Here is an 18,001-nt window from a genome sequence, read left to right on the forward strand (position 1 = left end):
CCACTTGCAAGCTTCAAGTCCATAACGACTGAGAAAGAGCAAAATTCTGCAAAGTAAATGTTACTTTTAGAGAAAATTATTTATTAAACGATAAGCTTATAACCAAATACGTCAAAATATAATTATATTCTTATAATCCTTACCAGAAGATGTTTAATGCATGTATTAGTAGCCTGGGGATGCGTCGATATCAGAATCCCATTCAGAGATTAAAAGAGTACACCAATCCCAGATAAAAACTAAAAAAGATTCCTTAGTACTTAATTAGTTAAATGCCATTTCAGCAATAGAAGATAAGCCAACAAGGATGTAGACAGTTCGGTCACAGTCATAATTATTTTCACATATTACCAGTTCTGTACAATCAGCATCAGAACCAATTAATTACAACAGTTGAGCAAAGATACATAGCACAACCACAGGTAGGGCCTTGGTATAGCTTTGAGGAGCTCATTACAAAGACGAGAGATTTCACAAATTAATGTTTCACAATACAAGAAGAGATCTTCTTTCTTGAATATAACTCATTTCCATACAATCAGTCTCAAACTAGAAAACCAACTCACACAACCTCAGCCAGAATGGTTAAGCCAACAGATTAGTGACATTCAAACAATTACAAACATAGCAGAGAAAAACAAGAGTTTTCATGGTTACAAAACCAGGAAGGAACTATAATAATAGAGTGTATAAAGAGATGGCATGGAAAATGAGTTTGGAAAATCAGATACAACTTCATTAAAATCTTTGTGTCTCAAATCTAGCTTGCAGTGTAACCAAGAGCAAAAGGTCATATTATTGAACCAGAAAGCATAAAATCAGCCCATCACACTAGGAAGTACGCTAAGGGTGAAAGCATATCACAAAGGTTGGAGAAATATTTTTTCAATAACAAAAGTAATCAGATATAAAACACAATATGCAATACAAAAAATGGCCATGAGCACCAATTCTATACCCAGAACCTGAGACACATCGCAAACAACAACAAATATGAAATGGTGCAGGGAACTAAAAAATGAAAGAAATATCAACGTAGATAAAAGCATCCCAATCTGGTGCAAAAGAGAGAGTTGGTGCACATATATTTGGCTACTATAAATTCACATAATTACATAATTTAAGGCTCCTACCGAACTACCAGAAGTGTTGTAGTTGCGATTGACACTCAAGCTATTATATCATAAGTATCTACCATGTAAGTAAATACAGGCAATTATGAATGATAATAAACGGCTAACTATAAATACTTAACAATCATTAAGTCCAACTTTCTGGAAAAAGAAGATACGAGGCTATAGCGATACACATGCACACATTTTAACATTATAAGTGCCTCTACTGAATAGCATAAATACCAATTAAAGTTGAATGGCCAACTTCCACTTGCACAAAGCATGGGATTATCAAACCAGGGTTAAAACAATTAGAAATTGTCAGCACAGAGCAGATTAAAGTATATTCAGAGAAGCCAAAATGGCTATACTTTACAAATTACATGCAATACAGACACCTAAAAGGCTGTTACTGTGATTGTGAGAGGCTGAGAGCAATCAAACTGTGTACTTAAATGTACAACCCACTTCCAACAGTGAATTAAGGCGAATAGTACCAAAAAACTCAGTTTAAGTCAGAGTGGGTTCAACAAGATGGATAGTTTCTACACGATCTCCCCATGTCTGAATCCACCATCTTCACAGTCAGCACCCGGGTCCAGTCCACAAGGAGAGTCAAACCATTTAGGATTTTCGGGGTAGAATCCATCTACCTGTATACCAGCAAGACCCACATCTGGATCTATTGCTTCATCATGCCTTAAGGGCTTGGTCAGTTTAGGGTTACTGCACCCAAGAATTCCCTTCTGATCAAAGTCACCACATTTCAACCACTTCTCCTCTTTACAAGTCTCACCAAGCAGATCCTTCTCATTCCTGCACTCCGTCCTCATCCGATCCCAAGAAGCAACCTCACCAAGAGTTCTCCCAAAGCTGTCCTCATCATCTTCTATAACATCTGCATCCTTGCCATCGCCATAGATCCTAGTGTGGTGGTCATCAACCCAATCTGGCAAATCATGCTCCACCACCAACACATCATCCAGATGCTGATGCTGCTTCTCTGACAGCAACCCAACAGACTTGGATCCATCATCTGCAACATTTCTAAGCTTATTCGCGAAATCAAAGAGTTCACGAGACACAGAACCCAACAGTGAAGGTGGGATTTTACCAAGCCTACCCTCAAGCAACCCCAATTCATTCCTCACTTCCTGCAGCTGCTGCAAAACTGAATGTTGCAAGTCTCCAGCATCCTTTCCTAAGAACCCAAAACTCTCATTTTCCCCATCCTCAGCCATCCCGTATACGTTCTCTTGATCCATCAACAGACCCCCTTTATGTCCAACCATTCGATGCATAATCCTAGCATTTCCATCCAAGGGCCCTGGCTCATGTCCTGAATGCACCGCATAAAGCTTAAAGACAGCTGTCCCCTCTTCCTCGTAGACAAATGTCTTATCCTTCTCATTATAATTTGATATTGGAACTATCGCCCTAATACGAAAGCCACACCCACACCGCTTAGACGTATACGGCTCCCTCTTCAGCATACGTGATTTTTTTGAGGACGCTGGCTCCCCTGCCCTATGACACGCGTAGTCCTTGACCTCTGCCATAAATGGTTTATACCTAATATATTTCTGCCGTATGCACAATACAACCTTATGCTTCGCAGCCAATTGTTGCAATTGTGATGGGACTTCCTTGGCGGGCACATCAAAAGATTCCGTGTATTCAAACCTACGCCTCTTTGACCTTGGAGCACACCCAGAAGACTCGTCTGAGCAAATAGGGCAAGCAGCCACGCATGTCCTAATGTAACTCTCAGGAATGCCATAAAATTTTGCCCCTACAGTCCACACCTGCTTAATTCTCTCTATAGTTTCTTTCAAGCCTAAGTGTTTGAAGTCCGCATCACCATGAAATGACATGACTATGTCCTGCCACTGATCAACATGCGATACATATTGACTTGTATTGTTCTTGAAACAAAGAAAATGGCTACTATTACCAGTTATGCCGGAAGCGGATTCCGACACGTGGACATTGAGCTTGTCCTGAATGCGCTTCCACGCCGTCAGATAGGCCGTGTCCTCGTTCCGATCCTTCCACACCGAGCGCCAACTGGAGAGCACGGGCGGCGGAGTCGCGACTCGGATCTCCTCCGGCGTGGCCAATCGGCCCTCAATTAAGCACTGAATCATAAGAGCATGCGATTCCTTGTTGAAAGTGTAGAATTGGGAGGAGATATGCGGCTCGGGGCTAATGCACAACGGAGTCTGGTTCACCGGCCGCTTGCTGTGGTTAATTGAGGGGGGATTTGGCAAATTAGGGTTCTGAAACTGAACGGTGCCGTTGGGCGGTGGGAGAGGGATTTCAGTGTCGGACGACGTGTGGCTGCCGCCGTCGTCGTCTTCGTCGTCGCGGAAGAGGTCGATTTCCGCGAGCGAGAAGGCGTCGTCGTCGATTGAGGGCTGCGATTGCGGGTGGTGGTGAGGGTCCATAAACTGCTCGTGGTGGTGGTGGTGCGGCGATGGGCCGAGGTGGTGGAACAGATCCTCCTCAATTTTGCCTGGATTCATTTGCGGGAACGAATTGAGCTATAGTTACAGTAGTAGATTTATGTCAATGGAAGCTATGAGTCAGTGATTCTGACATACAGAGATGAGGTGTTTTTGAGTTTTTTCCCTCTCTCTATCTCTATCAATATATATATACATTTGATTTTTTATTTATTTTTTTGAATTAATATACATTTATTTTTTTATTTTTTATTATGATGATGACATAGAGGAACTCAAAGTGCAAGTTTTGGATCTTTTTGACTCATGTCTAACAAGCACAAATTTGGCAACTCAATAATTCATTATTACATCACAGCTTTATAACAAATAACTCAAAATCAACAAAATTGATTTTTAATTACTATTTAACGTCTTTAAAGATGAACATCCGTAAATAAGTTATTCTATCCCAACTTATTTTTTAATAATTCTATACAAAACAATTATTTCATAAATATTATTCAACCCGCAATTTGTTATTTCTACATCATATAATCTTTCAAGTTTTTCTCTCTTTGATTTTTTTTTTTCTATAACAAAGATTTGTTCTCTCTAACTAAAAATGATTTTTATAATTTGTAAGCTCAATTATTCAAATACTTTTATGATTTTTATAAACTGTTAATAACTACATTTTATAAACTCGTTGAATTTATAAACTCTTTAAAATAAGCTTAGGCAAACACCGAGTCTCCTTTATTGTATCTAGAGTTGATGCTAATTTTATCCCACTGACTTTATTATTCAAATCTGAGTAAGTGATCAATTACTTTGAATAATTTCATTATCTTAGCATGATGAGTAGCCACACTCTATGATCAATTATTTATTAGTCTCTTGATATTTTTTGTAATGACCAACTAACTAACATAATGCAAACCAATGTTTTAGGAAATCGAACCTGTTCAATGCTGATTAATCTCAAATGAAATGATAATGGAATATATGAATGAAGTAGTACAAAAAATAGTACTGTAAAATAAAATTTACTACCCCTCCGTCCCAATAAATCTTTTAAGCAAATTACAAAAAAAATATAAATTAATTAAAAGTAATAGGACTCACACAGTTTGAAGAATAAATTACTATTACATTTTATGAAAATCAGATAATATTATAATAATGGGACAATTTAAAATGGTAAATAAGACAATAATATTGAAATAGGTCACGGGAAAAATAGTAATTTTTTTTGTGGCTGCCACCAACATATAGTTAATTGATTTATCATTTTAAATTCATTAGACTCTACATGAGATAGACTAGGGTTTATTTACATCATCGACGGCAAAAGGTTTAGCTTTATAGTTTTTCATTATAGAATTTAAAATTCATGTATATGTTTTTTTTTTATCTTCATGGAATGTATTTTCATTGGCTTAGGGTGTAAAATATGTGTTTTTTAATTAAATTTAATTTTCATTGATATTGTGTTTTAACGCGTACATACTAAATATATGTGTGAAAAAATAAAATATTAATAAGCCATTCGATATATATTTGTATTTATGAATTTAGGGTGCTGGGCCTGCTGGTAAATGATCGTGTATTCTTTTCAGGTTCCACCATATGGGCTTATTTTGGGCCCTCTTAGTTAATGGGCTGCACCAAAGATATATGGATACTGGACTAGTATTAATGAGTAAATTGAAATCGAGTATTTTTACATTCATGTGCACCATATAGTTAAATCTTGTTTAATAATGTGACACAATATAAAGGTATTGAAACATACTATATCTTACAAAAACAAGTTAATTTAGTTGAACAAGCAATCAATAACCACTACAAAATTAAAACAATTCAAACTAAAAAGTAAAATAAAATTACTGTAAAAAATAAGAAAAGTGTATCTTGATTTTTATATACTCATTATAATTTATAAATCCACAATAAACCTTAAACTGAAATTCAACTTTACTATAAAAAAAATAAATATATATATCAACTAAAATAAAATACTACTCCCTTCGTTCCGTGAAGCTTGAGCAGTATTTCTTTTCGGGTTATCCCGCGAAACTTATCTTTCCTATATGACAATTTTTTTTCCCTTTATTAACCTTTTCATTTTTTCACCTACGCCGCATTTAACACATAAAATGTTACTTCCTCCGTCCCATTAATGAAGACACACTTTCCTTATTGGGCTGTCCCAATAATAAAGACACACTTCTAAATATGGAAAGAATTAGGGCTTAATTATAACTAATTACTTGAACCTTAATTATGGTATAAATTAGTAGAAAATCCTAATCTAGTTCACCTGCCTCCCTCATTTTTCTTCACCCCCATCGCCCATCTCCTCCCCCTTCTCAGCGGAGTCGCCGCCGGCGAACCACGACCACCGCCGAGCACCCCTCGCCCCTCCGGTGAGCCTCCGATCGCTCGCGCACACACTGACGGGGGCAGAGGGCCGAGCCCTAACCCCGCCGAACAGCAGCGTCGCCTTTCCCACGCCCTTCCTCTGCCACCCAGATCCGCCAAACCACCACCGCCCTGAGCCGCCGAACCACCACCACGCGGCTCCGGTCTCTTTCTTTCAAAAACCCAGATCCGCCAAACCACCACCCTCAATTTCTAAGTTCGATTTGAGAGAGGAAGAGAGTGGTGGATCTGGTTTTGGGGCGGCGGAGGCGTCGCTCGAGATACGTGCGCGTCTGAAACCGCCTCTCGTCCCCCTCTTTTCTCCTTCTCCGGCCGCCGTAGCGGTGAGGCCACCACTCTCCTTCTGAAACCCTCCATCTCCGCCGCCATTCTCATGGTTCAAATTTGGGAATCGGAGAGAACAAAATCGGCAGATTTTCATGGATTCGAAATTTCTGGTTGTGTTGTTTCGATTTTTATGATTCGATTTTTTGGTTGTGTTGTTTCGATTTCTGGATTCGATGTTCATGGTTCAAATTTTTGAATTTCTGAATTGCTGGATTCGATTCAATTTTCATTGTTCTAATTTGGGAATAGGAATGTGAGGAATGAGAATGGCAGATTTCGATTTTGCTTTTGTTGTTTCGACGATGGTCGGCGGTGGTGGTCGCCGGCGATTCCGCCGGAGGAGAAAAGATAGTAAAAGATGAGAGCCCAAATGGTGGTGGTTTGCTGTGGTGGTAGGAGAAGATGAGAGCCACATAATCAAATACACTAATGAATTGGGTCATACCACTTTATTTCCTAATCTACCTTACCTTAATCTCCGTGCCCAAATGAAGTGTGTCTTCATTATTGGTGGTAGGAGTAATTCCTTAAAATTCATGATGAAAAGAAATTGCTCAAATTTCGCGGGACGGATGGAATAATAGAATGAACTCTAATTATTCGTCAATACCAATAGTAAAAAATAAAAAATCTAGGCCCTCGTAATGCATAGTAAACTCTTTAACAAATAGTATATACTTTTTTCTGTCAAATAAGTTAATTTTTATTATTATGTTAAAAACATGATTTTTTGCCTAAATTTTGGGATGGGCTATGAGCTAGATAATGTAGATATTAGCATATATATATATATATATATATATATATATATATATATATATATATATATATATTAAAATTTTGAGTTTGCATTAGGCTGGAGATCAGTGTGTCCCAAGGTAAATATGCCCCTGCACAGAACCCTTAATTATTATAATCATGTTCGATCATAAGATAGGTGGTGAATGTAATTTAAATCGACTTTTATAAGAAACATAATTTTTTTAGTACAATAAATTTGACCAACAAATACAATATTTTATAATCTAAGCATAGTGTTCTCATAATAATGAGCCCCTATGTATATATATTCACATTTTCAATTTTGCAATACTATCCTATACATGAACCGATCATAATCAGATTTTCAATTTGGATTATGTAGCAAAACATATATTTTTATATTTTCAATCTCGAAAAAATGCAAGTCTATATATAGACAGGGACGGAGCCAGGGGGGCTAGAGCCCCCTCCCAAAATTTGAGTTTTTTTTTTTTTTAATTTTAAAATATATATAGATATATGTTTATACCTATTATAAAATAATTTTATTTTATACAAGAGTATTTGGTTATTATATTCTCTCATATATATAATTAATTTAAGGATAATTCCGTTATTTAAAACTATATAATCTATGAAATATTGTTTGTTATTATTACTATTATACTTGTCTTTTAATAAAAAATGCCTAATATGTATGAAATGCTAAAAAAAATTATAATGTATTGAAACTAATTTGTAATATATAGAAAATATATAATCTATGAACATGTTGTTTGTTATTATTATTATTATGCTTGCCTTTTAATAAAAGATGTCTTAAATATACGGAATGTCCAAAAAAAGTTTTGTGATATATTGAAACTATATAATCTATGAAAATATTGTTCGTTATTATTAGTATTATGCTCGTATTATAATAAAAAAAAACACCATAAATATACAGAATGCCCAAAAAAAATTTCTCGGGGGCGAAACCCCGTACAGTTTCAGCCCCCGAAATTAATTAATGGCTCCGTCCTTGTATATAGATGCGTGTATATATATGTAGGTATACAATACACGTATGGACACATGCACGCACTCACGCTATTTGTCGTATATTAACGCACAAATGTAATTTAAATAAATAATTAATAGTAATTACTATAAATAAAAAATTAAAAAATCCCATTCACTTATTCAGTTACGTGAGACATCAGCGAATCTGACGTGGCACCTAAGCTTGAAAAACAAAAATGATAGCTGGCGTCGTGTGCTTTGAACGCCGAACTCTCTTCCAGTTTTGACCTTTGACTGCCTTTAAATACATAATTTTCCACATATTTTTTTAGTTTATACACGATTTAAAATTCTATTTTTAAGTATATGAATTTTTATTTTATTAGATGATTTAACATACGATGAACATTTATAATTAATAATTCATTTATGTATTGTTGTATTTTTATAGTGTAATGTATCTAATACTCCCTCCGTCCCAAACGAAATGTCCTGTTTTTCTTTTTGGGCTGTCCCAAACGAAATGTCATGTTTCCTTTTTTGGCAATACACTCTCTCTCTCTCTACTTAATATTTAAATAATTTCCATCAACTCACTTTATCTACTTTATACACATTTCTTAATCTCCGTGTCGAAAAGAAAGAGGACATTTCGTTTGGGACGGAGGGAGTATATAGTAGTATCTAATTAATTATGTCATTTAGAAAGACATTCGTTTCTACCCAGTAAACAATTCTGACTTTATCTCAACATTCATTCATCGGAAATATTCATTTTGTTCAAAATAAATAAAAAATAAAAATTTATGTATTTAAAGATAATATGTTAAATTTATGTACAAAATCAAAAATATGTGAAAATTCGTGCATTTTGGCGATATTACCCTAATATAATTCTATAATTATATTCGGAAATTGTATTCACGAGTCATGCATATTGGGTTGTAGATAATTTGATAGATGACATGATGTAGTATCTCAATTGTGTTCCTCTGTTTTGTAATGCGGATACATATTATATATTAATATATATCCATAACCATGAAATAAAATGTATAATTAATAAAATATTGCATGAAGTACAGAACCAAAATTGCCAAAACCACTTAACATAATTTTAAATTTAGTAAAAGTAGTAGTATTACTTTATAGCTAGGTTCTTAGTTTATATTTATTCCATTCAAACTTAAATAACACTCTTTAATTACCTAAAGAAATGGTTAAATAACTTTGATAATTTTTCTAATTACAACATAAATTTTTAAGCTGTACGAATTACAAATTAACTTTAAACCTCTTCAAAACAATGTCGTTTATCTTGGTTAAATTAATTGCAACAAAAGCATAATGATAATCATGCATGATCCAGCTAACTTAACACACCATTTAATATAATTATAAGATAGTTAATTATTTTTTGTCACTAAATAATTATTTTCTAGCTAGACAAGTATGTGTTAGTGAACTCTTTTCAATTCCATTACTAAACAATTAAAATTGGGTGGTTAAAACAAATCGACCTAATAGTAATTAAGATATGCAATTTTAGAGTTTGAGCTTCAGTTTATTAGCTTGTTTGTTACGTATATTAAATCAAGCACAATTAAACAAATCCTTAGATAAATATTAATTACTTGAACTGCGAATCTAATACTTTAATTCTCAATACCATTGCGAAATATACTTAATCTAGTTCATGAAAGTGAGTGTTTGAGATTATCACTATCATTTTGTAATCTTCAATTTCCTCATTTATTAAGTTGGTAAAGCAGCGCTCTCAACTTGCCATTAGCAATTGGATAAAAGTAGTTAGGATTATGACAACCAAATATAGTGCTTAAAAATACATTAATATATCTATCATGTCCAAAACCCTACACGGTGCAGTGTAATATTTTATTATGTATCTAAGCTTCAAAGTGAGATTATTAGATGAATTTGACCTGCATACGGATTAACTATAAGAGTATGAATGAAATCTAAGAATAATCTTGATTAGAATAAATAAAAGCTTTTTAATTTTGGATCATTTTCATTAGGTTGTTTTGAGAAAACCGTAAGCTGCAGGATGGATATATATTTGGATTTTTTTAGTAGAAAAAGCAATGTGGCGTATCACAATTTGAAGATAATTGAGATTATTTTGCTCATTTATTATTTTGGTGCATATAGTGAGAAAATTAGCAAACTCACTTCATTATTGTTTTAAGGAAAATAAATAGGAATTGCTAATTATTTCTTAATTAACTTTTTTATGTAATTAGTCCAAAGGGCGAGAGTGAGCTTACGTGCAAGGTAACCTAGGCAATGAATTTCAGCCATTTAACGATATACTATATATTTATCTAGAATGTCTATTTTAATAAGGGAAAATCTATTTATCAAATTGATCTGAATCAACGAGGGCAAAACAGTCATAATTTTAAAAAATAAAAATATGTTTACTTTAAATACCCCTAGTAAAAGTTTAGGATTTTAAAAATAATAAATTTCAAATACATTAATTTTATCCTTTTCAATTAAGGAATGAAAAAATATATAGAGGGTAAGACTGTCTTTTTATGATGAAAATCGAATATTTATTGTATTTGATCTGGATCAAATTATAAATATAAATACAAGAAACAAAAGGAATACATCGAATTCATTACTTGAAAAAAGAAGAAGAAATTAAAACAGAAGACTTTCTCGTGTTTGGTTGGGTGGGGGCACTTGCGTCATTACAATAAATAAATTAATAAATGATGAGTCCCTTTGAGGATCAAAAGGGCGCGTAAGAATAAATAAGGATTACTATTATTTATCATATTTATTTCTAATTTAATTTGTGAGGCCGGGGAAGATAATATAGAACTGACAATTTAATTGAAAGAGAGATAGGTTATTTAAGGATGAAATTTATTGTCCCATAATTTTATTTATGTTATCGTGTTCTACTATTATATATGTTGTTATATTAATAATTTTTATACAAATAAATATTATTATAATATTATGAATTATACTTAATTTTTATTCTTAAAGATTAAAATTTTAATAATTATATACCCTAACTTTAAATTTATCAATCATAATAATGAATTATTAATTAATATAAAAAAATAGTTATATACTCTAATTAGATGAAATATACCCTAATTATAATAATAATAAAATTAGGTTAAAACATACAAAATTGATGTTAGAGAAAAAAGATGAAAGAAAATAAAAAATTGAAAGTAAGACACAAATTGAGATTTAAAATATGGTACGAAACTCTAAAAATAAAAAATTAAACACACGCAACAATTTACATTCTCATTGATACATTCCAGCCCTTCAAATTTCACCTTTTTTTTTTATTCCACAAATATCTATTATTACATCATCAAATAAAAAGCAGGACAATATTCACTGTCCATTTACATATATTAATTAAGGGCTTTTTTGCTATGTACGATAAAAGTGAGATATATACCTAAAACACAAGAATATGTTATTTATTTAAAAACTTAAAGCTTTTTATAAATTAATGTCATATTATCTATTATCCGGCCATATCTTATTCTCAAAAAAAAAAAAAAATCTTCTTTGTATCACATAGGTGTAATAGCATAACCCTTTTTTATATATCTTACTAAAAATATCTAATACATTTAAATTAATAGACCCAGTAAAAGATATAATTATCAACATAGGGTGCTGCTCCAATGAGACCCCCTAATTTTAGTGAGATTTAGAGTACGATCTGGTGCGTTTATTTTATCAATCCTATGACTGATATTGTATCTGGAGGAAGATTTTTTTTTGCAGGGTTCGAATACTGGAGGGAGCAAAATATTTTAAATTTTATTATTCATCAGTATATACTGCATTATTCATCAGTATATACTGCCCTATTCATCAGTATATATGTCTTATTCATTACGAATTTTTTAAATTTTGTTTTTCACCAGTATATACATCTTGTTCGTTAGGTATAAGTTTTGTTTATTAGTATTATATGTCTTATTCATTGTCCTAGTGTTTCACGAAAAATAGGGGGTCTCACTAGCGCGCCCCTATCAACATATATATATATATATATATATACGCGTATGTACATAATATTAATTAAATAAAATATACATAAGCCATATAAAATTTTGTCATAGATTATAGATACGTAGGGTGTAAAGAAAAGGTATATATATATATATATATTTAAGCCAAATTCACAAGATAAATGAAAGCAGGTGGCTTATGGCATGTTTGCTTCACGCAAGTTTTGCTCCATCGCGTGGCTTCAAAGTCTTTTTTTAGTGTTTAAAACCACTCTCTCAACACAATGAATTCCACCAAACCCTAAAGCCAAGCCATTAACTACCAAGGAAACAAACTATACCAAATTACAAAATTCAATTCAAAATAAACAAAAAACACATGTCGATTAGTAGTAAATAGTATTATTAGATGAGTAGTAGCTCGAATTTTGCTTGCAGCAGCATGTCGCCGGCGGGAGGCGGAGGAAGCAGCAGCAGCGGCGGCGGAGGCGGGGCGGGGGGCGGGGGGCCGTGTGGGGCGTGCAAGTTCTTGAGGAGGAAGTGCGTGGCGGGGTGCATATTCGCGCCGTATTTCGACTCGGAGCAAGGCGCGGCGCATTTCGCGGCGGTGCACAAGGTGTTCGGCGCTAGCAACGTGTCGAAGCTCCTCCTCCACATCCCGGTGCAGAAGCGGCCCGACGCCGTCGTCACCATCTGCTACGAGGCTCAGGCGAGGCTCAGGGACCCCGTCTACGGCTGCGTCGCCCACATCTTCGCCCTTCAACAACAGGTATATATATATATACTCTCCCTTTCCCGAGCTCCATCGTTGAGGGTTTTGATTTGAGTCGTCTGCTGCAAAATATACTACTTCGTTCGTCCCATTGATAATGATTCATTATTGTTCGACGCGAGTGATTATATTAGACGATAAAACTGATAGAAAGTGGCGGAACTCACAATTTTTTGTGAGGGAATTGAAGGTGATTTTCTTTTTTAGAACATATCGTTATCAACGGGAGAGACAAAAAGAAAAGTGAGTCATTATCAATGAGAGGAAGGAATTGAAGGGGGTATGTTTCTTCTCATGATAAGACTGAGTAAATGAGACGAAACTCGAAATTAGGGAGTGTTAAATAATTAATTGGCATTATTATTAAGATTGGTTATCTAGTGTATGTGAAGATAGAGATAGCTTATTAATTGTTGGTTTCATCCTTAAAATCTGTCATGTCGGAGTTGGTAAAGCTAAAACACAGCCCCTTGTTCTATTCTTGGATTGCTTTATATGTTGCCTCTATTGTCCATCAATTTCTAAAGTATTATACTATATATATAAGTTTGAGATTGAACGAAAATGAATAAATAAAGTAACGTTGAGTTTCGAATTTTGGAAGGATCGAAAATTTCACTACATTAATTGAATAAGACTATTTTTGCATTACATTAATTTATTTGTGAATTTTATCGATTTTATTTGTTATTTTCGTTTTTCACGAAAAATAGTCATTCTCACTAAATTATAAAAATCTACTATACGAATTCATACATATTTCACATAAAATTCATGAATTCGTAGTTTATATTTTAAAAGGGGTATGTGTCCAACTCTTTCCTATATATACACAAACTAGATTAATTAAATTTACACTTAATTTAGGCTTGAAATCCCTAAGTATATGTTGGATGTTGTCTAAGGGATGTATATATCTATATGTATATATCAAAGTTAATTAATATCTTGAATTTGCAAGATGGATTAAAATTAAGGTTTAAGGTGGTAATATATTTCAATGGTGCACTACTATACTTGTAAAGTATGGCATTATGAGTAACACGGTTTTGTAAAGGATGGAAATCATGTCTGCTTAAGAATTATAGCTTAATTAATTAATAGATTGAGTATGTATTAAGATTTGAGTTGGCATGCATATGGTGGAACATCATAGGTTTGATTTTATAATGTGTAGCTATTTTATACAACATGTTAGATAAGTATAACAAGTGTGGACCTCAGTGTGCTGCATTGGGGGAACAGTTATATGCTTCTCTGAATTCAATAAAACTGCTTATCCCAATTCAAACACATATACATACATAGATATATGCACACATTTACATAAATATAATAGATACAGAGAGAGAAAAAGAGAGAACTTTTTATTGCAAAAATTGTACTAAAACTTGGCTGGTATTAAGGAATTTGTCTGTGATTTGTGTACAACCTTCGAGGGGAAATCATGGGGCATGACCCCGAATTGCAGGTTTTTGGGTCCATTATTTTATTGCATGAAAACTATTGTTTTAGCTCCATTTTCTGTCATTTTTGGTATTCATTGTGACCTCATCATCACCATATGTAGTTCGATATCTCTACTTATATACTGTAAATTGTGTTCATATCGATGCATAATATATATAGAGATCAGTTAAGAAAACAAATATTTTTGCGGAATTGAGAAGATGTGAAGAAATTGATACTTGTTATGAATAAATCAATAATTTTTATAAATAAACATATTGGTTTGGAGTTCGAATTCTAGAAGGTTGAAATTTTCAACATATTAAATAGATAAGTCTGTTCATCAGTTATATATATTGGTTTATTCGTAGAATTTATTGATTTGTTCATATTCTCATTTCTCGCGAAAAATAAATTTTTCAATATAACTTTTTTTGATGTAATCTAACCCTATATATATATATAGAAGGGATCAATAGAAAAGCTAAATATTCGAGAGAAGCAGAGAAGCTGAACAAGTCAATAATTTTACTGAATACGCCAACAATTTTACTGAACGGAATAAATGTGCTTGTTATTCACTGAATATATATATATATATATATATATATATATATAGGGTTATTATTATTATTATTATTATTATTATTATTATTATTATTATTATTATGGGTGTGGTTATATATAATGAAAAATGCATTTTCGAAATAACGTGATGAACTCAGGTGATGTACTATCCAACAAGATAATGTATATATTCACCGTAGATCTTGATAGTAATTAAAAGGATTAAAAATAATTATATGGTCTTATTTTATATAATGCTTGTCATTTAAACCTCTCCCTATTATTATATGCGTATACGTAAGTTTATGTGTTATATATAAAATATACAAAATATATATGAAAATAAATAGATAATCCTGTTTAACTGGAATACAATTAGATATGCCGAGCCAATTTGATTTTGCTTACACGTTAATTTCACTATTTTCATATAGATATATATATATAGAGAAGGGTTCAACAGATAATGCTAAATATTTAGAAAATAGAGAATTCGTGAAACAAAAACGAACAAATCTATAATTTTGATGAACAAATCCAATGTACCGCATGAACAACAATTTGCTCCGGGTTCGAATTCTATTGGTGGCGAGTTTTTCTCTATTTTTACTAAATACGTTTGTTCATTACTTATGTTGATCTGTTTGTAAATTAGAATGTATAAATTTGTTCATGATGAACAAAAAAATAATTCTCTATAAAAAATAATTTTCTATGAAACTCAACCCTATATATATATATATATATATATATATATATATATTATATATATATAGTAGTATATATTATATTAAGTTTCTCTCGTTATATTTGGAGGAAAGTTACCATTTTTTACAAAAAAACTGAATCTCATCACACAAATGTATTAGTATTCATATTGAATTAAATCTAAAACTCTCAAAGTATTCTAATTAATACTCTAAAAATATTAAACTTATATAGAAAATAACCAATTGCAATTTTTGGCTTATTTCTTGGTCTAGATTCCATTATCCTCAAAAGTAGCAGAGTACGTATATTTCGTGACATTACAAAACGAAAACAAATAGTACTATATTTGAAGGGCAAAACGAAAAATGAATGAAGATCTTATTTCAAATTATATTTATTGAAAAAAAAAGATACGAGATAATTTATAATCTATAAGTACTGTAAGTCTGTAATACACCAAGAACCATTTTTTACATTTGTGTATTGATCTAGTGGTACGAGGTTCGAGTTTATCGTCACACGATTTTCATAAATTATTTCCTCAAAAGTTGTAAACATTTTGGTGCTGTACAGGTGGTGAATCTGCAAGCAGAACTCTCCTACTTACAAGCGCATCTCGCCACTCTCGAGCTCCCAACTCCCCCGCCAGCGCCGCCGCAGCCGCCGTCGCTACTGACGCCGCCGCCCTTATCCATAGCCGATCTTCCCACATTCTCAGCAATCCCATCAACGCATGACTTGTCATCTCTATTTGATCCAACGGCATGGATCCCTCATCATCAGCGCCACGATATCGACACAGCATCACATTTTCCGACAGCCGCCCATCGAGGCGGCGGCGATCTTCAAGAACTGGCTCGTGAGTTTCTGTCTAGGCGCGCAACTCCGGCGGAGCCATGTAGGAATCAAGCTTCAGCTTTGCCACCTCACTCTAGCGCCTAGAAATAAAATAAAATAAAATATTAATGGAAGAAATAATGAAAATGAAATTTGACATGATGAGAAACTGATTAACTAGTATAGCTGCCATAATTTGGAGGAAATTAACTTCTTTTTTTGTCTTTTTTTTTTTTTTTCCTTCTTCCTCTTTTGTTTTTTGGGGAATTGATTTGATCTGATTTTGATTATTTTTTTATAGTGAACTCTTTTTTTTGGCAAATAGAATTGAGTTCGATTCAGAGATGGTTTTTTCCACGCACTTTTGTAATTAAAATGTATCCAGCTCCAATTTTATGTTTCATTCTATTGATTTACATTATAAATATAAGTGTAATATCATAGATTATGGAGTAAATATGTGAACTTTATGGGCCCCATGTATCGTTGATCTATGATGTATTTTGAGTTAATTTTAAAAATAACTCTCAATTTTTTCATTAAAGTATGCACCAACTTTAGGGATAGTCTGGTTTTGCACATGAGCTTAAATTTATAGCTAACTTGACAAGTTAAAATATCGACGTGTAGTCATCAGACGTTTTAAAATACTAACATTGTATAGGACATATCTAAAAGATATCGTATTATAAGACATCTCTAAACATGTAAATCGTAAGGTTTTTATAAAGTTTGAATATCTAGAAATTGATTTTTTTGTTAATATTGCTACAACATAAAAAATCGTAGTATTTTTTTTACTCATTCAAAGTTTATATGCAAAATCAAACTACCCTCAAAATTGTTGTATTTATGCACTCACTTCTAAAATATTGTTGGACTATTTCTTACTATTTGGCCCAAATTAAATAATGGGCTAGCATTTGTTTTAAGTAGCCCATTTAGCAACCACTTTTATAAGTTGGCGCCGCCGCAGCTGTCGGCGCTACCGCCGCCGCCGTCCCTTATCCATAGCCGACCTTCCCAAGCTCGTGAGTTTCTGTCTAGGCGCGCAGCTTCGGCGGAGCCATGTAGGAATCAAGCTTCAGCTTTGACACCTCACTCTAGCGCCTAGAAATAAAATAAATAATTAAAAAATTAATGGAAGAAATAATGAAAATGAAATTTGATTAACTAGTACAGCTTCCATAATTTGGAGGAAATTAACTTTTTTTTTTCATTTTTTTTTTGTCTCTTTGTTTTTTTTTTTTTTCCTTCTTATTTTATTTTTTGGGGAATTGACTTGATCGTTCATAACTCGATCTGATTTTGATAATTTTTTATAGTGAACTCTTTTTTTTATTAAAGTCCGTTGCCTAAAAAAAATAAAATAATTACAATTACTATTTTATTCTATTGGTTTCATTTTAAATTCAACCTTTATTTTGCGGGGCTTCTAAAACATTGTTGGGCCATTTCTTACTATCTGGGCGAAATGAAAATAATGGACTTGCAAATTTTTTAATTAGCCCATTAGCAACCAATGGGCTCATTTGCTGGGATGAA

General features: G+C 32.9%; 2 protein-coding genes across 2 annotated transcripts; one reads left to right on the forward strand and one right to left on the reverse strand.

Moving 5' to 3' along the window:
- Nucleotides 1-1,433: 1,433 nt before the first annotated feature.
- LOC131020656 (uncharacterized) lies at nucleotides 1,434-3,753 on the reverse strand. Its single transcript, XM_057949622.1, has one exon. The coding sequence runs from the start codon at nucleotides 3,638-3,640 to the stop codon at nucleotides 1,661-1,663; it is 1,980 nt and encodes a 659-aa protein (XP_057805605.1). The 5' UTR covers nucleotides 3,641-3,753; the 3' UTR covers nucleotides 1,434-1,660.
- Nucleotides 3,754-12,295: 8,542 nt separating this feature from the next.
- LOC131020714 (LOB domain-containing protein 30-like) lies at nucleotides 12,296-16,809 on the forward strand. Its single transcript, XM_057949710.1, has 2 exons — nucleotides 12,296-12,889; nucleotides 16,193-16,809. The coding sequence occupies exons 1-2, from the start codon at nucleotides 12,530-12,532 to the stop codon at nucleotides 16,559-16,561; spliced, it is 729 nt and encodes a 242-aa protein (XP_057805693.1). The 5' UTR covers nucleotides 12,296-12,529; the 3' UTR covers nucleotides 16,562-16,809.
- Nucleotides 16,810-18,001: the final 1,192 nt, after the last annotated feature.

The sequence above is a fragment of the Salvia miltiorrhiza genome, chromosome 4 (assembly GCF_028751815.1).
Source record: "Salvia miltiorrhiza cultivar Shanhuang (shh) chromosome 4, IMPLAD_Smil_shh, whole genome shotgun sequence".
Classification (NCBI taxonomy): Eukaryota; Viridiplantae; Streptophyta; class Magnoliopsida; order Lamiales; family Lamiaceae; genus Salvia; species Salvia miltiorrhiza.

Coding starts and splice junctions, on each gene's coding strand:
- LOC131020656 (XM_057949622.1), bottom strand. CDS start 3,640: ATGAATCCAGGCAAAATTGAGGAGGATCTGTTCCACCACCTCGGCCCA.
- LOC131020714 (XM_057949710.1), top strand. CDS start 12,530: ATGAGTAGTAGCTCGAATTTTGCTTGCAGCAGCATGTCGCCGGCGGGA. Junction 12,890..16,192: donor TCTTCGCCCTTCAACAACAG/GTATATATATAT, acceptor GGTGCTGTACAG/GTGGTGAATCTGCAAGCAGA.